The sequence below is a fragment of the Humulus lupulus genome, chromosome 6, assembly GCF_963169125.1.
Source record: "Humulus lupulus chromosome 6, drHumLupu1.1, whole genome shotgun sequence".
NCBI classification, from domain to species: Eukaryota; Viridiplantae; Streptophyta; class Magnoliopsida; order Rosales; family Cannabaceae; genus Humulus; species Humulus lupulus.
Window position 1 is genome coordinate 192,676,959 of NC_084798.1, and position 24,593 is coordinate 192,701,551.

Consider the following 24,593-nt stretch of genomic DNA (forward strand, 5'->3'; position numbering starts at 1 on the left):
TTAAAAATAAACTAGATATAAATGTAAGAAAATTTCCTTCACTTCATTTGACTTGTAGGAAGAAAGGCAGTGCTGCCAATACACAATGCTATTGTTTCAGCACGAAACTGAAGCAATATGTATTGTCTCAAAACTATATGATAAGAAAAATAATAGTTCACCTTTTAGGCATTATTTTCTTTTTATCTATATATATTTCATTTTTTTTTCCCTTGCCTTGAATATAGTACAGCTAAGGAAAGCATTCTCTGAATTATTCATCAAGTGGAAAGTACACAAGTTCAAAGAAATTTGATTATATAGGTACGAAAACACTGGTGCATAACATAAAAAACAGAACAAAAAGTCACTCACCCAATGCATTCCTAATGACAAAGCAACTGCTTTTGCTCTGATTCTTGAAGCAAATATCTCTGGTAGAAGAAGAGCAGGCACAGGACCAACACCAAGTGAAAACGACAAGACATAGCTGTTAATGAAACAAAAGGCCAAGTTCAGGAATTCACGGTGATAAAATGGTCACTATGTGAAGGGACTCACTGAGTCAGAGTACTACTATATTGTATTTATTTTTGAAGGAAAAAAAGCTTTTCAAAGGCTGCCATGAAAAGTAAAAACTTACAGAACAGTCCCAAGAACAGCAAGGGGGCCAGAATATGGTGCCAGAACCTTCCAAGTAAAGGACAGAGAAAGCAGCATCATAGAGGCAGCCTAAACAAGTCAGCAAGAGCGTTATCAGTTTTAATAATACCATAAACTGAGAAAGTTTCACATTGAAAGACTCGAAAACAGAACATCCCACACGCTACTTGAAAGGTTTCAGAGATATCACACTTCTGTCAAAATATATTTTATGTAATTGGGAACACAGCAATAGGTGAAAGTAGTACCATCAATATATGTCTAATTCAAGCACTGCCTTATTGGATAGGTACAAACTTTGCTCTTGATTACTACATAAATTCATTAGTAGTTGATTGGTAGTAAAATAGAATTTTCTTCTCTTTATAATCTATGTAGATTCAGTGTCCAAGTTCACAAGCTACATGATTAGACTCTTGCCAGTGCACTAGTCTAATATTGGATCAAGAGACCAAGACTAAGCAATCCCAAGTACAGATTGGATTAGTTCTAGAAGCTTCCTCTCCCTAAACAAGAAAATTGTCTACTTTCTGTTTGAGTCTCCTTGCAATCTTAGTTCTTAAATACAGATTCATCCCTAATGTAACTAACCTAGCAACAACTTAAAAAAATCCTACAATTAAATTCTTAACAGAAAAACAGAGCTTTAACAACCCTTTAACATATACAAAGCTTATCACTATATTCTTGAATATAGTGGAGTACAAGAAAACATAATTTTTTTACATCAGTTGATGAAAGTATAAATACGTATATCTATATACAAATAAATGTTCATGGGGAAAAAACACAGTACCATTCCACCAAAGCTTGTGATTAGAAGACTCTTTCTTCCTTGTCTATCCATCAAGGATGATGCAACAGCTGTGCTTGAAAGAGAATCAGTTGGAAGTCTTTATGGCATGATGCAAAGTGAAACCAAAATTTAGAAAACCAAGTACAAAAGACACAGAAACTAACCAAAGACATTTGCGGCTCCAACAAGAGCACTTGCTGAAACATCAGAGGCAATCCCCGCACTACGGAATGCAGAAGTTGAATAGTATACAACAACATTGATCCCAGCCAACTGTTGAAACAAGAAAAGTGCTGCACCAACGCTAGCAACTGTAACAAGAAATAGTTGTCATGGAAAAAGAAAGAAAGGAAAAAGATTAACAACATTAATTCTCAGCCTAGTCTAGTTTACCCCAGGGTGGCCTGGTTCTTGCATCGGCGGGGGGGTCGCCTGGTTCTTGCCGAGGCTGAGTGTGTAAGGAATTATCTATAGCACTCGGTTTTATAACACATGTATAATAGATCATTGAAATGAATAGGCTGGTAGTGAAAGAAAATGATACAATCAAATGAACAGGCTGTTACAATTCAAATCTCTCCTTACCATACTTTTTATCCCAACAAAAGAATTTGGAAATTCGGTTATAAACATTCAAAAAAGGCTTATCCAGGAATGATCTTTGTTCCTGATCATAAAACATGGGCTTTTAAACTTCTTGGTCATGATTTTCTACAGACTTTATAACAATGAATCAATGAACTAAACTAATCTGTTTTGAGAAAACAGTATACTTTTTAATAAACAGTGATATTTCAATCTTCATAGCTCCTAAAACGTAGAATTCAATTGCAGATCCAAATTCCAAACAACAAACAAAAGGTTGAGCCCGAAACATGTTTTCTAATGTTACTAACCAGCATTATCATTTCAAAATTGCATATAACAAAATCAACACTGATTCAAAGTTAAACAATTGCAAATGATCAAATATCATGTCAATATACCAAGAAACAAAATCCATGAAAACCAAGATATAAGACATATCAAAATGTAATTTTCAAATCAAATTATTATATGCTCTGAATTGATTCTCAATTATGAATCGTACATTCAGAAAACTAGACCTGTCCATGATCCCATGTATATATAAGTCATTATCTGATCCCTTTTTCTTTGAAAAGAATCAACTACACAATTGGATTCAATTTTCAGATGCAACCCAAAAAAAAAAACCCATACACGGGCACAGATCAAAATGCAATCCATCGATCCAAATCCAAGAAAGACGAAAAGAAAAGATTGGATCCAAACCTTTCTTGTCCAGCAGTGTCCCAAATTTGGGCCTTGACCACCTTATCATCGACTCGAATACTCCTAGTGGCGAACTCAACACCGATGGTGGATTTGGATTCGAGGCTAAACTCGTTCCTGGTAAATCTCGACAGCAGGTTCGATTTCCCAACCCCAGAGTCTCCGATCAACACCACCTTGAACAAATAATCATAATCATCGTCTGTTCTGTACGCCCCCATGTTGTTTTCGACACAATTACTAGTTTTCCTTTTTTTTCTTAAGATTGATTGGTGGGGTAGAAAGTCAGAGAAAATTTTCTCAAAAATCTTATCTTTTTCTGTCTAAAACAACCCTTTAATCGAAAATCGAAAAGGGTAAGTTGGGTTTAAACTAAAAGAGGCAAAGATGTATTAATTGCAGGATTTGAATGAATCATGAGAGAGATGTAAAGAATAGTCAGAGCTGTATATCTATGGAGTTTCAATTCATGGTTATATGGTCTTATGTTTTTACTTTCACATGGAATTTTCCACAAAAGTAATTTTTAAAAATATTTAAATGAGTATATTTAATAAATAATAAAACTTAGACATTTCCAATCTTGCCTCCTGAATTTTTTGGCCTGTTACAACTAAAAAAGGCTTATTAGGATTTTTTTTTCGGACTATTACAACTACCAAATCGTGCCTCCTGAATTTTTTGGCCTGTTAAAAATTCCCCCTGAACTATTCATGTTATTGAAATGAGAGACTTCCGTCCAATTTTGCTAACAGAATAGTGATATGGCGACACTGGAGTGCTGATGTAGATTGCTACTTGTATAATTTAAAAAATAGATAGACTTTTACCCCTCAAACTATTATAGTTACCAAATTATGCCCATCGAATTCTAAAATTTAAAATTAAAAGGATATTTTGAATATTTGATTTAAGTTTTAAGTATTATTAATATAATATAATTAATTAAAAGTATAATATTATATATAAAAATTTAAAAACTAATTAAAGTATTAATAGATATGTCTAGACAATATTTTTTTATAAATATTAAAATATATATGTGATCCAATAATATTAAATATATTAATACCCTTTTAAAAAAAGGCTTACCTGCTCCTGTACTGGATGTACGACCACAACCTCTGAAGCCACTCCCCTGACATAGTACTTATGTACCCCTTGGTCTCCTGGACCACTATGTACCTAAGGCCATTAGAGCCTACTATAAAATGAACTCTAACACCACCTGAAAGGGGGTTGGAAATTTTACTGTAGCAAAGGCTTGAGTGTGAATGAAAGACTGAATTCTCCATTATTGTTCTATCATTGTTCTTGAGTGATTGTTTAAGTTTCTACAGCTTTTCCATTAGAGATCTTGATTTGATCATTTTTCCAACTCAACTTAGTTGACGAGTTCTCACCGTCAACACTACTTGTATAATTTAAAAAATAGATAGACTTTTACCCCCCAAACTATTACAGTTACCAAATTATGCCCATCGAATTCTAAAATTTAAAATTAAAACAATATTTTGAATATTTAAAAGAAAATATTAAAAACATTAAACTAAAAAATCATTTTTTTTAAATTAAATCATACAAAATAAAAACTAAGCGATATAGGCGACACCAAAGTTGAATGTCGCAAGGGACCCGCATGAGCCCAGTCTGTCGACGATGTCACTACCCTCATTCTGATGCATGCCCAACACCCAAACCAATTTTTTGTCACCATTAATTTTAATGATTTTTTCATTTTTTTTAATATTCAAAAGATTATTTAATTGTAAATTTTTAAAAATCAGGGGACACAATTTAGTAATGGTAATAGCTCGGGGGCAAGAATACTATTTATTATTTATATTATAAATGAAGCATTGACATGACAATACCACATCGGCCACCAAACTACCACATCACCATTCCATTAGCAAAATTGAAAGTAAGTCCCACATTTCAGTAACGTGAATAATTAAGGGGGAATTTTTAACCAGTTCAAAAATTTGGGGGGCACGATTTGGATCGGTAATAGTTCGGGGGAAAAAATCTCAATAAGCCTTAAATAATAATAATAATAAGACGACGCACATAAGACAACAGTCTAAGTAGAACTGTCCAATTGTGTTAAAAATAAACACGTGACGGCATTCTTCTAAGAACTGTTGTCTAATGTAAGTTTTGTGGTGCATGGCATGACGGTTCTAGAGAGTCAGTCGTCATATGTTTATTTTTAACATAAGAAGACAGGTCTACTAAAACCGTCGTCTCATGTGTGTCATCTAAGTACAGTTTTGTAGTATATGTCAAATATCCGAATATAAGGCATTCATCATGCTTACTTAACAATTGCTAGCATAATTAAGATCATGCATAAACACAGAGACTCAAGCTTTGAACAATCTCATATTCAATATTCATGGCATGCCCTATTCACATGTTTCTCGTGCATCACATGCATTTAAACATCAAACATGCATAAAAAATAACCATGCATGTCATATACACAGGGCGCAGTTTTCTTACCTTGGGTTCGAGCAAGAATTAGTAAAAGAACGACCCTTGAGAACGATCAATCCTTTGATCCTTTAGCGGTCACCTAGTCATAACCAAATATGGAATCCCATCAATAAAATAAATCATAAAAAGGTTTACAATCTAAAACCTCACTCCCAGGAACCATCCCACACTCTCGGGACTCTCAATCTACCCAAACGGGGTAAATGAACCATTCCCCGAGCTCCTAAAGTCATCAAAAACACCAAAATAGGTTTGTTGGAAAGTGCACTAGCGCTAGGGCACTGCCTAGTGGCGCTGGGGCGCTGCCCCAAAAGAGAGAAGCCCAGATCCCTGCCTACCTAGCGCTGGGGCGCTAGGAATGGTGCTGGGGCGCCATCAGCAGACCAGAGAAAATTATGGTTTCCCTCCTTGCAATTTCCCATGAAACCAAGCCTCCAAACCAATCCCAAACATCATCAAAACATCCAATTCAACCCCTAAACTTCATTTTCAACACACCCTCATCAAAACCCAAGCAACCAAACTCAAAAACTTCCATGAATTCTCACAACTTAACACCTCAAATTCTCAACTGAAAACTTACTAGAAAAACAAAGTATAGCTTAAATTCATGGATGAAATCTTACCTCAAGTTGGGTTTGAGTCCTCTTCAATGGATGAATCAAGGTTCTAAGCTCCCAACCTTGATTTCCTAGCTTGGTTCTTCAAGTAGGGTTCAAAAGTCAGAAAAGGAGAAGAAGACAAGGAGAGGTACGGGAGAGAGATGAGATGGGATGATGATGCTCTGTTTTTTCTTATATTTTCTACAACTTTCTTGATTTATATCTATCCTTTGCCAATTGACCATATTGCCCCTAGGTTTATTTTCTTTCGTTATCGTCCTCAAGGGAAAAAACGTCCTCTTCCAGCTATTTCGTTAATCATAATTAACACCCTCCAATTCCTGTTATTCTCAAAATTCTCAAATACCAATAATTCATATCATGTAACCCTTTAATTCCCAGCAACACTCTAATCACCAAATTACCCTGAGACTCACCCCGAGCCTCGAACTTAATCACGTTATGACTAAACCGCTAACTTACATTCAAAGATCGCCTCATGCCGAATAGATTGAACAAATCCACATATAATGTGGTATTATTTGTAATTCACCCACATGCATGAAAATACACAATCACGCCCTCAACGAGCCAAATTACTAAAATGCCCTTATAATTAAAAATGGACCCATATGCATGCATTTATCATCATATAATAATATAATTCACATAAACATGCATATAATCATTTAATAATATAATAAATCAATTATGGCCCTCTCGAACCCCTAATCAAGGTCTTAAACTTTATTAGGAAATTTGGGGCATTAAAACTATCCCCTCCTTACATAAATTTCATCCTCAAAATTTATCTGACTTGCCCGGAATAAGAATTCTGCACAACTGATTCCAGTTATTCAGGTCGCTTCCTCGACCTCACTTTTTCTGTGACATACCTTAACTCAAGGTATAACTTTAACCTTATTCTTTCTGTTTCATATCTGGACTGGCTATTCCTTATAGAATAACTTAGCCTCAATATCCAGATTCTCATAACTCAACTCATGAGTTTCCTTTAACCCATGTCCTCAGCATGGAAATACATAATACATTGTATACTACTAGCAGTGCCCAAAGATAAGGCTGATCCAAAGTCAACCTAACCGATCCTATCCAGGATTCAAACTGTTATACTACTCTAGGGCTCAACTTGCCCTTAACTCATCACCCCTTTCCATGGTGATACTTTTAGGAAGATACAATCTTCTACTTGGAACTCCATGTTCCCACTTTTCAATTCAGTAACACTTTTCCATTTACTCTGAGAAGTGAGCATCCAAGCTCTAACCTCTAATAATCTCAATGATCCCCTGAACTACCTCATGATGTTGATTTTGGATCCTTACCCATCCCATTCCAATGAACGGGTGATAAGCATTCTTAAACATACCTCATCTCATAAGGCACCTTTCCAATAGCTGGATAACTCTCTCTCTGATTTACCATCAGTCTGAGAATAATGAATTGTACTGAATTCCATCTATATACTCATTGCCTTCCTTAACCCTTCCAAGACCTGGAAGAAACAATAGAGTCTTCACCTGATAAGATAGACCTTGAATTTCATGAAGGCACACTATCTCTTTCACATAGAGATCTGAATACTGATCAGCTGTATTATTTGTTCTTATTGATAGAAATGAACTCACTTGGAACACTGGTCCACAATAACCCAATGCCAACTCATACTGGCCCACTAACCTGGGTAGCCCCGCCTCGAAACCCATCGCGATGCTTTCTTATTTCCATTATAAAATACTCAAAGGATACAATGGCCCCACTGCTTTCTGATACTTTGACTTGACCTGCTAACAGGTTAGGAATTTTACCACGTACTCCACTACATCCCTCTCCATCCCAGGCCATCAATATAAAGCTTTCAAACTCTGATATACTGTCATGATGCCTGAATGAAGAGAATAAGAGAGTAGCATGAGATTCATCCAGAATCTCCCAATTAATCCCAGTATCCATCGGATTCTAAATCCAATCCTTATACCACAATAAGCTCATACCTGACACTGCAAAACCCTTATCTAATCCAGCTAAGACACTGCCCTCAATTCTGCCATCTGCCGTCCACTTAAATGTCTTTTCTTTTGATCTTTTATGAGATAATAATCTCAAGCATAAAACTGGCCATCTGGCCCACCAGAAACTCTACTCCAGCTCTGGTAAGATCCTTTAACCAACATGTTGTATAAGCAATCACTTCTCCCTGTCACTGAGGTGTCATAACCACCTACTAACTGATTCTGATATGTAAGAAGACTCAAAACTCTTTCCCAAGGCACTTGTAATATCCTTACCATCCAAGGAAACTCTTGCCCCTAAGGCGTTCCTTGACCTTGGAAAATTTTCGCAAAGAATACACCACAATACCATCGTCCAAGACGATCACAAATCCCATTAAAATAATCCTTTGAATGCTCTGTCCATCTGACTCAACAAGACAACCCAACATTAATTACCCTCAAATCAAAACTCAGCACTCCCAGTGCCCTTATATGATATAACAGCAGACTTCTGCATATTCTCTTCCCTGATCTGTAGCTGGTACTAACAAGATCCAAGACCCACCTTGGAGAATGCCATATTACCCACTAACTGAACCTTTAATTCTTACAACTCTGCTGAGCCCTTCAAAACAATGCCCTAAAAGCTGTTTCCATTCCTGGCACCAATCCAATCACCATTCTATCTGTCCATATAAAGGAAACCCTGACAAGTTCCCTGGAAGCACATCCAGAAACTCACAGACTAGTCTAGTCTGTCCTAATCCCGCTGGCACAATCTAAGTGGTATGCACCACACTAGCTAAGAGTTCCATGCATCTCTCTGCCATAAAATTCTAGCTCTCACTACAGATGTCATAAGCATACCAAATCCATGAATAGTGCCAACTGTCACAAGGCTTTCCACTCTCAAGCTCAAGAGTTACTATCCTTTTCTTACCATTTAACATTGCCCCACACTTGGCTAACCAACCCAAATCTAAGATCATCTCAAAATCAATCATAACCAACCTTATCATAGCAACTGATGAGTCCTTTCCACAATAATTCATCTCATCTCTTAAATCACCAGGACAGTAGCACTTCCCATCATAACATAACCATGGAATCTGTAGAATAACTTTATGCTTCTCTATACGCAACAAACGAAGAAACAGCATGGCACCAAAACTAGTCAGCATAACTCAAAGCTGACCTGCCACCCCTGAGGAACTAGTCTCAGTCTCTGACTGCCTCGGAATGAACACTCGAGCTGGAGTCGAGCTGTCCACCCCCTTTTGCTCATCCTCTCTTAGCCTTGGGCAATTCTTCTTGAAATGCCTAACCATTTTACATAAGAAACATGCCTTTGCTCGACATTCTCCCAAATGACGCCTCTTGCACCGAGCGCATACTGGATAAGTTTTCCGGCTTTCCTTCTTGCTTGCTCCAATAAATGGAGGTACCACTACCTGAGCTCCGTGCTCTCTAGCACTCTTCTGCCCAATCTGATGTCCCGCGCTCTCAACATCAAGAGCCTTCTCTACCACTTGAGCATAGGTAAAGACTTCATGCACTGAGGCAACTCTAATGCCCCGAGCTATTCCAAGATTCAATCCTTGAATAAACCTTTCCTTCCAAGCTACATCTGTGGGTACCATGTTAAAAGAAAACTTGGCTAACCCATCAAATTTGTTAACATACTCAGTTACTGATGCCTTTCCCTGAACAAGATTCAGAAACTCATTCATCTTAGTAGTCTTGGCTACATCACAGTAATACCTTTCATTGAGCAGCTGCCTAAATTCTTTCCAGTCCATCACAACTGTGTCTCGTGTCTGGGATACTACTTCCCACCATGTCTGGGCATCATCCCGCAATACATATGTAGCACAGATCACCCTATCATGACCCACCTACCCCATACTGTCCAGAATGGAACTGATCATGCCCATCCATTGCTCAGCTCTGAATGGATCTAGGCCTCCCTCGAAGACTGGAGGGTAATTCTCCTGGAATCTTCCACAGAGAAATTCTCATCCGCTCTCAACCCTAGGCTGAGCCAAAGCTGATGCCACTCCTGGCATAACCAAGGAAGAAGTGATTCCCAATAGATTTCGCTGTTGCTTCAGACACCTAATCTCTTCCTCATGCCTCTGCAATCTTGATTGCAAATCTGTGAACATCTGCTGAAAATTCATAGGAGCAGATGAAGAACTAAAACCCTGGCTGTAACTCCCAGCCTCTGTATAACCACCATCAGGCCTCATTATCTGCATTGGATATAAACCTGCTGATTGAATCTACAGTCAATAACTTGACCCATTAAATATGATGAGCATATCAAGCACTTTCCCCATGGGAACAATCTTACCACACCACATTTACAAACCACTTGCAGTGCTAAAAATATGCCCATGACATTCATACATCAATCATAATCTCTACTCTTCCGACATACCTACCAGGCCTCCAACTCCAACATGCAAATATCACAATTATATATTCATGGAGCAGGTAATCATATGATCACATTCATATATATATATATATATATATATTCACGGAGCATATAATCATATAGTCAAGAGCCAGGATCTTTCACAATCTCATGCTTCCTAATATAATGTGCAGGTAAAGCATTTACATTCTATTTAAGTAGTTAAGCATATAACTACAGAAATAGTTACCATTCCTTAAGTGAAGCTATCTTCAGTGACGAGTGTACATGCCTAGCTTGTCTTCAGGAACCATAAACCTTGGCAGGCTCTGATACCAAGTTGTAATGCCCCAACTCCAGGGACCGTTACGGTGCACATTATAGACAGTGCTAAACTCGCTAGTCGAGTCATTTGGCCATAAACGTGTAACTAAGTTTGATTAGCGATTTAGGGATTACAAATTTCGGTTAGGATATAACATTTCATTAGAACGTTTATTATATACATTGGGATCTCGAAAATATAATTTAAAGGTATATTACAAGAAAATATTTACAACCAGCCGATCTTAGCGGCAAAACAAGGTTTAACCCTAGTTCCTCTTTCAACCCTCGGCCGTGGCGGTCGAGCAGTCACATATGTACACATCGTCACCTAAGCTCTTCAACTCAAGGATGGTCCAATTTTATTTTGCCTTTACCTGCACCACATAGGACCCGTGAGCCGAAGCCCAGCAAGAAAACTCAATATGCTCATGAACAGTAATAACATGTCATTAAATCATAAGGTGCATGCCTAGCAAATATAGCCCTATTCAAGCAGGCAAATGAGTTCACGTAATGATGAATATACAACATCAACTGATGATCATAATAATCATCCAGGGTTTTTAGCCCCAAATAGAAGAGTGACAGTTGTAATCGTCACTCAGGTGGGTTCCGTTCCCATTGGCCATGTGACGATAGGGTCACTGGGGCTTTGTAGATAAGTGATCATTTCACTAGCTTAAACAAGGTAGGTTGTAATGACCCAAAATTACTAATAAGACTTAAGGGCCTTGATTAGTGTGCCGGGAGGGCATAACTGGATTATATGTGATTTAAATGATTAAAAGCATGTTATATGATTATTTGGATATCTGTGATGCATGACTATGTGTATTAGTATGCATGTAGGCCCTGATTAGGTTATAAGGGCATATTCGTAATTTTGGCCTGTTGATAAATGTAAATTTCTGTGATAAATTGTTGAGACCACATTATTATGTGGATATATTTGTAGCTTGTGACTCGAGGCGATCCTAGTGAGCGGTTTAGCGGAAAAGTCATGGCGGGGATTTATACCTGGCTCGGGGCGAACCTAGGGGTATTTCTAGGAATTTAGGAAATATATTGGAGTCTATTTGATATTGAGGAATATAATTGGTGATTATTTAGGTGTTGGGAAGTAATCAGTAAATATTAGAGACACTCGAGGAATTAGCGGGAATTGGGAGTAATGACTAAAATGCCCTTAGGATGTTTAAAAGCTTAGTTTTAATTGGGAGGGCAGTTTGATCTTTTGGGGTTTAAAATCAGAGATAAGTATTATACTTCTTTATAGCCTTAGTGGAATGTGTATAATATCTGAGAAGCTGAAGAAAAAACAAAAGAAACAAAAAGGAAAAGAAAAGAAGGAGAAAAGAAAGAAGGGAAAAACATGGCCTATTTTCTTATGCGGTTTAGGCTTTTCTTCACCAATTTTTCTAGAATTTAGAGCTAAAATTCAGATAAGGCTTAGGCTAAGGCTCACCACTAGGGTCCTTGATTTGGCTTGAGGAATTGGCAGAGGTTATTCATCCATTTGAGGTAAGGTTTTGAGGTTGTTATCCAGTTTCTGGTTTTTGGTGTTGAAATGGATTTTTGAGCTGAGTTTTGATGGGAATTCTAGGGAATTAAGGCTAAGGTTTTGAGGAGTGAAAGCCAAGGTGGTGTGGAGGATAGCCTAAGGTCGAATTTCTCTATTGAAGGTATGAAATTATGAACTTGGTCACTTGAATACTGAAGTTATGTTGCTTTTTGTTGAGATTTTTTGAGTTTCAAAGATCAGTCATGGATTTTTCTTTGTTTGATGATGCATATGGTTGAGTTTTGTTTGGTTGGGTCATGTGGGGTGAGATATAGATGTTGGTAGGCTTGTTTTGGTGTATGGTTGAAGTTTGGAGGAGTTTTGGCTCGAGGAAGTTCAAAGGGGAAAACCTGAGTCTTGACTGTGCTGTGACTAGCGCTGTAGCGCTAGCCTTAGGGTGCTACAGCACTAGGCTTGGGTGTATGGGTGCCTGTTGGCTCTGTTTGTAGCACTATTGCGCCCTCTTTATGGAGCTTTAGCGCTACCCTATTTCCAGAAGGGGGTTTTTGGGTTATTTCTTAGGGTTTTTGCCCGGGGGCTCGGGGTTTGATTCCACCACCCCGTTTGGTGGAATTAGGGCTTCCTGAGGGCTCAGGATTGGTCCCGAGGCTAGGTTTTGGAATTGAAGTTTGGAGTTGGTTCTAACTTGTGACCGTGACTATGTGTACGCTAGGGCTCAGAAGGGATCATGCTTGAGGGGTGTCACCATTGATCAAAGCTACCAGAATCCAAAGGTAAGCCCGGCTATGTGTTTGTATTGGGACTAAGAGCTCCCTATATCTGCTATGATGTCATAGATGGTATTACGCCATGGGACATGTGATAAATGACCTAAGAGTGCCGGAATCAATATTTGCACACAGGGCGCGGCTTGGCCACTAGTAGCTGAGGACAGCTTGATATTCACTGAGCTCGGTTTAAGCGGGCCGGAGTTAGTGGGATAAATAGAGGGTGCGACCTAAGGGCGTTGACCCTGTTTATCATATGTGAATTGGTTATTAGTATGAAATGATGAACTTGGTATGCTGAATACTTGATTATTGTGAATATTTGGATTGTTGAGTATATGATTATACTGTATGAGTTATCTGGTTGTTTGTTTGATGATTATGCTCTGTTATTGTGTTTTCTTGCTGGGCCTTGCCTCACGGGTGCTACGTGGTGCAGGTAAAGGCAAGGGCAAAGTGGACCAGTCCTGAGATGGAGAGCTTTAGGGTTGAATGTACATAGTCAGCTGATCGGCCGCCACGACCAAGGAGTGTTATAGGACGAGAAGAGCCTAATTGTCTGTTTTGCCCTTAGAGTTGCTAGTAACTGTACTTTTATCCTGAAATTTTGTAAACTGTCTTTTAACGTTACTACTTTTTGGATCCCAGGTAAGAATGTTTGATTATAAGAAATGAAACTTTTGTGACCAAAATCTTTTAACCCTAGCTCAACTGTAGTTTCAGTAACACGTTTCTAACTAAATGACTTGATTATCAAGTCTTGCACCTTTGTAAACACACAGTGTAACGGTCTTGGCTATCCAGGGCGTTACATAGGTGTTTGATGAACTAGTCACCAAGATAACCTACCGCATGACCATAGAGTCACAACCATGGGATTCCGCTCCCTAGCCATGTGACAAACAGTCACCTAGGCCTTTGGCCCTGGCTCTGAGTAACTAGTCCTAGACTAGTCAAGCGCTTAGAATTTTCATCGACCTTCGGGTCGGTCCAGCATTAATCCTCCTAGAGTCATTCAACACTGATATCGATTAGATCTAATCTTTTATCGGCCCTATGTTCATGACGCTTATGGCGTTTTCGGCTCTTAGGTTAGTAATACGCGACCAGTGCCGACCCTGACTAGTCAATGCCATACACAAGTAAGAAATACTACCAAACATATATCACATGTCAAATATCCGAATATAAGGCATAAAGCATGCTTACTTAACAATTGCTAGCATAATTAGGATCATGCATAAACACAGAGACTCAAGCTCTGAACAATCTCATATTCAATATTCATGGAATGCCCTATTCACATGTTTCTCGTGCATCGCATGCATTCAAACATCCAACATGCATAAAAAATAACCATGCATGTCATATACACAGGGTGCAGTTTTCTTACCTTGGGTTCGAGCAAGAATTAGTAAAAGAACGACCCTTGAGAATGATCAATCCTTTGATCCTTTAGCGGTCACCTACTCATAACCAAATATGGAATCCCATCAATAAAATAAATCATAAAAAGGTTTACAATCTAAAACCTCACTCCCGAGATCCATCCCGCACTCTCCGGACTCTCAATCTACCCAAATGGAGTAAAGGAACCATACCCCAAGCTCTTAAAGTCATCAAAAACACCAAAATAGGTTTGCTGGAAAGTGCACTAGCGCTGGGGTGCTGCCTAGTGGCGCTGGGACTCTCAATCTACCCAAACGGCGCTGAGGCGCCAGGAATGGTGCTGGGGCGCCATCAACAGACTAGAGAAAATTATGGTTTCCCTCCTTGAGATTTCCCCTGAAACCAAGCCTCCAAACCAATCCCAAACATCACCCAAACATCCAATTCAACCCCTAAACTTCATTTTCAACACACCCTCATCAAAACCCAAGCAACCAAACTCAAAAACTTCCATGAATTCTCACAACTTAACACCTCTAATTCTCAACTGAAAACTTACTAGAAAAACAGAGTATAGCTTAAATTCATGGATGAAATCTTACCTCAAGCTGGGTTTGAGTCCTCTTCAATGGATGAATCAAAGTTCTAAGCCCCCAACCTTGATTTCCTAGCTTGGTTCTTCAAGTAGGGTTCAAAAATCAGAAAAGGAGAAGAAGAGAAGGAGAGGTATGGGAGAGAGATGAGATAGGATGATGATTCTCTGTTTTTTCTTATATTTTCTACAACTTTCTTGATTTATATCTATCCTTTGCCAATTGACCATATTGCCCCTAGGTTTATTTTCTTTCCTTAACAACCCTCAAGGGAAAAAACGTCCTCTTCCAGCTATTTCGTTAATCATAATTAACACCCTCCAATTCCCGTTATTCTCAAAATTCTCAAATACCAATAATTCATATCCTGTAACCCTTTAATTCCCGGCAACGCTCTAATCACCAAATGACCCCGAGACTCACCCCGAGACTCACCCCGAGCCTCGAACTTAATCCCGTATGACTAAACCGCTAACTTACATTCAAGGATCGTCTCATGCCGAATAGCTTGAACAAATCCACATATAATGTGGTATTATTTGTGATTCACCCACATGCATGAAAATACACAATCACGCCCTCAACGGGCCAAATTACTAAAATGCCCTTATAATTAAAAATGGACCCATATGCATTTATCATCATATAATAATATAATTCACATAAACATGCATAAAATCATTTTATAATATAATAAATCAATTATGGTCCTTCCGGCCTCCTAATCAAGGTCCTAAACTTTATTAGGAAATTTGGGGCATTACACCTTGAGTCTCGAGCTGACAGTATAAGGCGATCCCGAGCCATAGTGGTATAACCTAGTCACATCGCAATAGTGGACAACCATCAAAAGCTACGCCAATTAAAAGCTTCGTAATAATGTACTAGCCTCCGAGACCTCGAATTCTACTAAATTAGATAGTAGAATCCTTCCTAAGCCCTAAAGTTTGAGTTCCCGAGCTAAAAGGCCTTATTTGGCCATTTATGCCTTTGCGCCCCCCGCGCGCCCCCTAATGGGTCGTGGCATGAGATAAGTCTACAAAGTAGAGTTAGTTTAACACATTTTTTATGCTAGTTGTTGCTTATTCATTGAATTTTTAAGTAGTTTATTAAGTTTTTAAGTAATTTTGAATTTATTAGTCTTATTGTAATTTTGTATATGTTTTATAGATATTTTATTGTAATATGTTGTAGTTTAATTATTTGAATTAGTGTGGTGTGATTAGTGGTCAAAAATGCATATTTATTAATCTTAAATATCAAATTAAATTGAGTCTTAATTAATATTTTCAAGAAATTAATGGAATAAATTTTACATATTAAAAATATTTAATTTAGATTTAATTTGATTTAAATTTTGCAAGAATTATGTTGCATTTTGGTACTTTGAAAAGAAGATAAAAGAAATAAAATTAAAGCTGAAAAGAGAAGTGAGAAATATGGAAAATTTGAAAAAAAGAGGGAAAGAAATGGAGTTGGAGAGCCAAGCCCAAAGCTTAGCCTAGGCCCACGACGCCAGCCTAGTCCATCCCCTGCTGGACCCGCCCGCACTCGTCGATCCGCACCCAGGCCCACCTTCGCATGCCTCCAAGCTCGCCTGCCTCACCATCCCCCTGAAGGCCTAGCCCGCCAGCCCTTTAGCCCCCTACGGTCCAGCTGCCACAGCCACCAAAACCCACATGCCATTTTCCTCTTGAACTCATTTTGTCTCCTTGTCCCCTTGTCTCTCAAATGCAAATTTTTACCCAATTTTTCTACACATTTCACTACAAAATTCATCATGACACCCTAGAATTTACCCCTACTTTCCATATTATTATTAATTTAATTAATCTAATTAATTTAAATTGATTATTTTAATAATCTCATTTTGGCTATAAATATGTAATTTCAAGACCATTTTGGGGTGCTTAATTTTTGGTAACCATAATATTTTCTACCATTTCTCTCTACCATTCTCTCATCCATTTTAGTGTTTTTCAAGTATGTATTCTTTTTTTTTTTTTGTAATTTCTATTCTAGTTACGAGTTTCTAATCTTTTTTAAGATTATTAAGGTGATGATAAAACAATATTTAACTAGATAGTATTTATTTTGTATGTTGATTTCTCATTTTTCCAACAAAGTTTATGAATTTTTCTTCTTCAAATATCTTCTTTCATCTTAAATATCATGTATTTTTTATTGTTAGCACATATTTACACTTTGTTCTTCATTAGTGCAAAATCATAATATTCTTTGATTAAGGTTTGCTATTAAATTGTGCACATCAAATGTTTAGAACAAAAATATTATGTTTTGCCTTATAAATAATATTCATTGATTTATTTTTTGTTTCTTTAGATTGATTCTGTTACACCCAGATTTCGAGAATGGAAATCTTGATCTCGAAATCCAGGCTCGTAAGGCTTAAGCTCGAAATAAGAAAAGTCATCATGTGATCCACCAATCAAAGAAAGTTTCGCTGTAAATGACGACCTGATGAGCTCGAGCAGTATGTAGCCTGGAGGGTGCTCCAAGCTTATAAATTAGGCTCATAACTCACAATAGCACGGGTTCAACACTTGTATAAACTTTCTGATTCATCTCTTAGACAAGATGGTTTAAGCTCGAGAGTTGTAAGCTTGAAGGTAACTTTGGTGGGAGCATAGGCGAAGTAAGATGACAAGCTCGTAATAGGCCAACGGTCTCGAAGGCGCATGGATCTGGTGTCTAAGCTCGTTGATTGACTGTGAACGTATTTATTGTTATAAATTCCCTATGTTTAAGGAATCCGATGAAATTTGTTAGTCAATCCCACATTTTACGGGATGTTACCGCGTACGTAGTAACTAATGCATTTTTTGGCATTATATTATTTGATTTACCAAATGTCTTCTCGAAATATGTGGGAAACAATTCTGAAAACTTCTCTATAAATAGAGGGGGATAATTCATTTGTAAAGGAGGGAAATATTGAGATTTGGAGAGAAAAATCTGGGCAATTATTCTCTGAAAGTTTCCAGAAACTCCAATGAATTAAAAATATAGACTCGTGGACTAGGCAGATTTTAACTGCTGAACAACGTAAAAAATCTTGTCTACATTCTTTTTATTTTCTTCCTTTGGTATATTTTTGTTTACTCGCTCTTCTTTCTTAAGTTGATGAAAAACAACGTCAACAGTTTGGTGCTTTCATTGAGAGCTATTAAACAAGACGTGAGCCTGTTTAGTTAGAGAGCCTCTCAAAGCATCAATGGCCACCGCAAACAATCCCAATATACCTGAGGAGGAAATTCCTCGTGATGAGGATTACCCACGGCAGCCTGGAAAACAACCTATGGCAGATCCCGATTTCGAAGAAAGGAGTGACTCATCTAACTCTCGAGGACCGCCTGCCCCCAGGCCTGACGAGGACATGTATTACAATCCTGAGAGGTATGTTCCAATTGTGGAACTTGAAAATAGCCAACTGCACAAAAAGTTAGTAGAAGCAACGAAACACAATGAAGAATTAGCTAGACTGGCTGCTGGCGCCCAGGCCCCTCCTCGAAGGCCTAGGGGACGTCCTTGTAAGAACACGGGTGCAAGGAGAGCGGAGCTGGCGCCACCACCAGTGTCCCAACCTGTTCGGCCAGGATCCCAGAGGAATAATCGTGTTGAGGGTACCACCAATCCAATTGTAGAGGCAGAAACAGGGATGGGGAATAACAGAGCCCCCTTAGTGGCTCGGACCCCAAATCCCGGTACTGCACAGAACGTCCTGGAGCCTTACCGGGAAAATTCGGGACCATCTAGGCCCAAAAATAGGAGACAGCCACCGTCTCCCATAAGACACCCACCGTCACCAATAAGGTATCCCTCGCCAGTTCAGGAAGTTCCGCGAGCTACCCATCAAGATAGGAATCAATGGGCTAGGCACGAACAAGGAGAAGCTGCCTGAAATCGCAGGGCTCCTTAACCTACGAGAAGCCAAATGTCACGATAAAAAACAGCTGGGACAAGGAGGCCAGCAGGGCACCCACCTCATAATAATCAAGCAGCAAGCTATGTAAGTGAAAGCTTGGATTATACTAGGTCTGTGAGCATTTATGATACGGAGCCAAGGAATGCCGGGAATTGAGGAGATCACCCTGATCTACGGGAACACTTAAACCATAATCAGGGACGTGATAATCCCCCGAACCCAGATCTACGAGATCATATAAATGGCAGCAAACAACCGATTTACAATTCTGCATCGAGACAGGGAGTTGGAGTTGTTATCAATGATAACCATCCCCCTCAGGTCCAAGCTAGGCCTCCTGTAGATCTAGTACAAGAAAGGATTGAACAGTTGGAGAGAGCATTCAGAATCTTCAATAACGAGCATATTAGGGAAAGGGATGAAGAGTTCGATGAGGAGATCGAGCCTTTTGCCCTACATATCTCCAACACCCCATTTCCTCAAGGGTTTAGAATTCCTCATGTCCTGCCATTCGACAGAAATTCTGATCCATATAGCAATTTGAGCACGTTCAACACTATTATGCGAGCCAACAATGTGAGATACGAGCTCAGATGTATGTTGTTCCTAGCCACACTCACAAGACTAGTAAAAAAATGGTTTGAAAAGTTCAAAAGACATTCGATCGTATCCTGGGATCAATTGTCAAGAGATTTCAAGAAACAATTTAAAGCTATGGTTGGCATTAGGCCCGAGGCCTTAGCCTTGACCAATGTCCGACAACAACCAAACGTGTCACTAAAAGGTTACCTCACGAGGTTCAACTTAGAAGTGGCTCGAGCTTGAGATGTCGATGATATTGGTCACTTAATGGCAGTTCAAGCTGGTGTAATGACAGGAAGTCCTATTTGGGAAGGTTTACAAAGGAAACCTGTCCAGACGTTAACCGTGTTCAATCGATGAGCCCAGAGGTTTGTCAATGTAGAAGAGGTGAGATCAGCATTGAACATGACCTCACAGCCCATAACTACAATGACAAATGTGAACTCTGCGTCGACCTCGATAGACCCGTCAACTTTGAAACCCCCCGGGGACAACCCTTCCAAAAGGAAGAAAAACGAAGGGAATAACCCTGAGGCAGATGGGGGAAAGAAGAAGAAAGGGGAAAGATACTTCTCCGTATACAAAATGTATACCGAGCTCAATGAGTCTCGGGAGAACATCTACCTGGATAATGAAAACCAGATCCCGTTCAGACGACCTGACCCAATAAGGAATCAAAAAGCAAAGAGAGATTCTAGTAAGTACTGTAGATTTCACCGAGATATCAGACATACAACCGATGAATGTCGACAATTAAAAGACGAGATCGAAGGATTGATCTCTCGAGGGGTTATTTCGGACAATACGTAAGAAACCGAAATCCCAACCAGGCTCCTACCAACCAAAGGGCAGCGGCTGCACCACTTGCCCAAAACAGTAACTCCCGAGCTCGGGAGGATGTGCGACCCCCTTTGATTGATGGAGAAGATTTAATAACCATCTCGGGAGGACCCCATATCGCGGGATTGGGCAAGAATGCCCAAAAAAGGTATGTAAATGAGCTCAAGACCGATGATGGTTCTCCCTATGAACCTGAACCAAGAGCTCCAAAACAACAAAGGGTTGAAACTCAACTCATCACCTTCACTGAAGAAGACACATCTCATGTCAAATTTCCCCATAACGACCCCCTGGTCATAACCCTCCAGCTCGCGAACAAGAGGGTACACCTGTTGGGGTTTTATGCCCTAATTAAAACCCAATTTCTTTGTAATCTCATTTTATTATCAATAAAAGAATAAAAATAATTTTTTGACTTGGTCAATCACTTTGCTCACATGTTTTATTTTCATGATTATTTGTTTAATATAAACTTCTATTAAATCCCGAGCATATAGCTAATCTTATTTATAGTGACGTAATCACAGTGGAATATAAATATGATTATATGTTCAAAATAAGTTAGTCTTAAGATTAGTCAGTGCACATGATTTACACTGACTTGCCAATCTACGATATGATCTACCTACACATTACAATGTTATGTTCTTTCCAGAACATTAGCAAAGTAGATAAGATTTGATGTATTTGTTACATCGGACTGGACCGATATTGACAGTTGATAAGATAAGTAAACATACCATTATTATCTATTCTAGTCATGTCATATAGTTGACCATAGGTCAATTCAATCTCAATTTTGAGTGGTTAGTATTCTAACTGATTGCATTATTTGAGTTCTTTGACTTGTTCGTTACCAGCTTACCCTACGGACTAGCCCATACTTACATCTTGCGAACTCGGTAGTATAATTGAGTGGGAGTGTTAATCATAGATATGAACATCTATAACTTCTGATGAAGAAATGAAATAATGGTTTTGTTTTAGTTTGTTTCAAGGTGTTAAACGATAGAGATCTCATTTCAGTAATTAAATTAGTTTACTAAAATATCATTTACAAGGAGCTAAGTGTTTCAAGGATAAAATACAATGAGGGGTCAAACAGTATTTTAGTCCTATCTCATTGTAGACCATCTATAGAGGATTGAGTGACAATTGTTATTGTAACAATGGATAATTAATAGCGTATCTATATTTTTTATAGAGCGTTCTATGAATTAAATAATGCAATTCCGAGTCTATAGTGGAGTCATGAGGAATTAATAAGTTAGTAAATTTATGTGTTAGATTTATGATAACTTATTGGAGCTTGATTTCATAGGCCCATGATCCCCATTTTACTTTGGATAAAATCATCTAGATAGTCTCAATTAATTGATTTAATTATCAATTAGAATTATCAAAGTTGACCAGGTCAATTTTAGATAGTTTCACAGAGTTATGTAATTTTGAGAAGAAAAGAGAAATTAGGGTAGATTTATTAATTAAGATAAATTGGTATCTAAATTAATAAATAAGTTTAAATCAAGGTTCAAATTATAAATAATTAATTTGATAAAGGATTTAAATAATTATTTAATTAATTAAATCAATAGAAAATAATACAGGCCTTGATTTTAAGTCCAATGGGCTTATAATCAAATGAGAAATTTCACGGGCCTAAAACCCATAATAATTTCGACCTAGGGTTGTTAATTGGCTATTATTTTATTAATTTTTTAATTAAATTAAACAGCCTAATTGAGTCTATAAAAGGGCTGCTTAGAGAGAAGTTAAAACACAAGTTTGACAAGTCACAAGTCAGATTTTTTGATAGGTTTTAGATTCTCTCTAAACACAAGTCCTTTTCTAAGCCTCTTTGTTATTTTCTCTTCTTCTCTTTGTATCTATCTCATGTGTTGAGAATTGCCCACACTAGTCTAGGTGATTCTAAGGATATATTGGAAGACTTTGAAGAAATTAGAAGAACGGTTCAGTTTCTTGATAATACTCTGCGACATAAAGCATACAAGAGTTAGAGAAACTGAAGGAAGGACTTTTTCATTCCGCTGCGTATACTGTAAGTATTCTAATCACTGTTTCTCTTTGAATTCAATTTTAGAAACATGTTCTAGGTTATCTCATATTAATTTGATTAATATTAGATTTACATGAAAATAAATAAAGATCCTGTATAAGTTTTCCTAACAACACCGAGTCCTGGTTGATAACAAAAGCTCAATGAATATCCTCTACAAAGCCACTTTAGAAAATATGGGACTTGCACTTTGTGACCTAAAAACCTGTGCAACCACGCTGTACGATTTTTCAGGAGAAGGGATTGCCTGTATGGGATCCATTGAACTCCCTGTGACCTTAGGAAACTATCCAGTCTCAGTAACCAAGATGATGAAGCTCTTCGTGGTGGATCTTCCATCTGCCTACAATGTACTACTCGAAAGACCCGTCCTAGTTGGGCTGGGGGTAATATCATCTGTTAGGCACTTGTCCATCAAGTTCCCAACTTCTAGTGACGTCGGGACTTTGAAAGGGGACCAGCTTGTGGGGAGGGAGTGCTATAGCATCTCCATTAGAGGGAAGAAAAAAACAAGTGCACATGCACTTGTAATACTCCAGAACAAGAGCGGGACGATCTTCGAGATAGATGAAGAGATTGACCCCAGAATAGAGGAAAGGACTGATCTCAAACCTTTAGAAAAACTCGAAGAAGTCAAGCTTGAAGAAGTCGATCCCACGAAGATGGTGAAGGTGGGTAAGAATCTTTCTGAAAAAGAGAAATAGCAATTAATTCGCTTCTTAAAAGAGAACCAAGATGTATTTGCATGGTCGCATTCGAACATGGTGGGAATAAGTCCTAATGTGATAAGTCATGCACTTAACATCGACAAGAGCTTCCCTCCGAAGTAGCAAAAATGAAGACTCCTGAACGATGATAGAAAGAAATCCTTAAAGGAAGAAGTCGACAAATTAAAGGCAAATCATTTCATATGAGATGCCTTCTATCCTGATTGGATTACCAATCCAGTGTTGGTTCTGAAACCCAACGGGACGTGGCGAATCTGCATCGACTACTCTGACCTCAACAAGGCATGCCCCAAGGATTATTTTCCCTTACCTCGAATCGATCAGCTCGTAGTTTCCATAGCTGGTCACGGCCTCATGTCGTTCATGGACGCCTATTCTAGATATAACCAGATCGCCATGCACGCATCGGACCAAGAGCATACGAGCTTTGTAACAGATAAAGGAATATACTGCTCCAATGTTATGCCTTTTGGACTTAAAAATACTGGAGCAACATACCAAAGACTTGTGAACAGAATGTTCTCCTAGTAGATAGGTAAAAACATGGAAGTTTATGTTGACGACATGCTTGTCAAGTCTAAGCATAACAATAACCATGTGGATGACCTCGAAGAATGCTTTGCCATATTACGAAAATACAATATGAAACTCAACCCACAAAAATGCTCTTTCGGAGTATCTTCGGGAAAGGTTCTAGGTTTTATAGTAAATGCGTGAGGGATAGAGGTTAATCCTGACAAGATTAAGGCATTGATTGATATGCCCTCACCTCGAAATCATAAATATGTCCAGGGTTTAACTGGACGGATGGCGGCATTAAGTAGGTTTGTTTCAAAATCTATAGACCGTTGTCTTCCTTTCTTCAACCTTTTGAGAGGGGGTAAGAAGTTTGAGTGGACAGAGGAATGCGAGCTCACATTCCAAGGTTTAAATAAACATCTCACGGAACCTCCAATGTTGTCAAAGCCTATCATAGGAGAAGTCTTATACTTGTATCTCACTATTACCGAACACGCCATAAGTGTTGTGCTCGTCCGAGAGGACAAGAAGGTACAAAAACCAGTGTATTATGTCAACAAAAGATTACTGGGGGTAGAATCAAGATACCCTTTAATGGAAAAATTGGCTCTCAGCCTGATCCACTCATCTCGAAAGCTCCGACCTTACTTCCAGGCACACCCTATCCATGTGTTAACTGACCAACCATTGCGGCAAGCTTTGTCCAGACCAGAGGCCTTGGGTAGATTGTTAAAATGGGCAGTTGAACTTGGATAGTTCGAGATCACATATCACCCGAGAAGAACCATAAAAGGACAAGCCCTAGCTGATTTCATCGTAGGATGTAGTGGAGTGTCTGACGATGAGGTTATAACCCCAGCCCGCGAGCTGTGGAAACTTTATGTCGACAGATCATCCAATGAAAATGGATCGGGGGCAGGAATCATACTAATCACTCCAGCTGGAAGTCGTTTTCATTCCGCCTTGAGATTCGCTTTCGAAGCGTCCAATAACAAGGCTGAATACGTAGCATTATTGGCCGGACTTCGAAAAGCCAA

The 24,593-nt window shown here is 38.6% G+C and overlaps 2 protein-coding genes across 2 annotated transcripts; both read right to left on the bottom strand.

Moving 5' to 3' along the window:
• Nucleotides 1-1,597, bottom strand: LOC133785797 (plastidic glucose transporter 4-like). Its single transcript, XM_062225012.1, has 4 exons — nt 1,439-1,597; nt 623-711; nt 355-469; nt 1-72 (listed from the first exon to the last, which is right to left on the bottom strand). Exons 1-4 carry the CDS (start codon nt 1,487-1,489, stop codon nt 1-3), a joined length of 327 nt encoding a protein of 108 aa, XP_062080996.1. The 5' UTR covers nt 1,490-1,597.
• Nucleotides 1,598-2,952, bottom strand: LOC133785798 (ras-related protein RABA1f-like). The gene is made up of 3 exons (XM_062225014.1): nt 2,732-2,952; nt 2,295-2,374; nt 1,598-1,749 (listed from the first exon to the last, which is right to left on the bottom strand). Exons 1-3 carry the CDS (start codon nt 2,950-2,952, stop codon nt 1,598-1,600), a joined length of 453 nt encoding a protein of 150 aa, XP_062080998.1.
• Nucleotides 2,953-24,593: the final 21,641 nt, after the last annotated feature.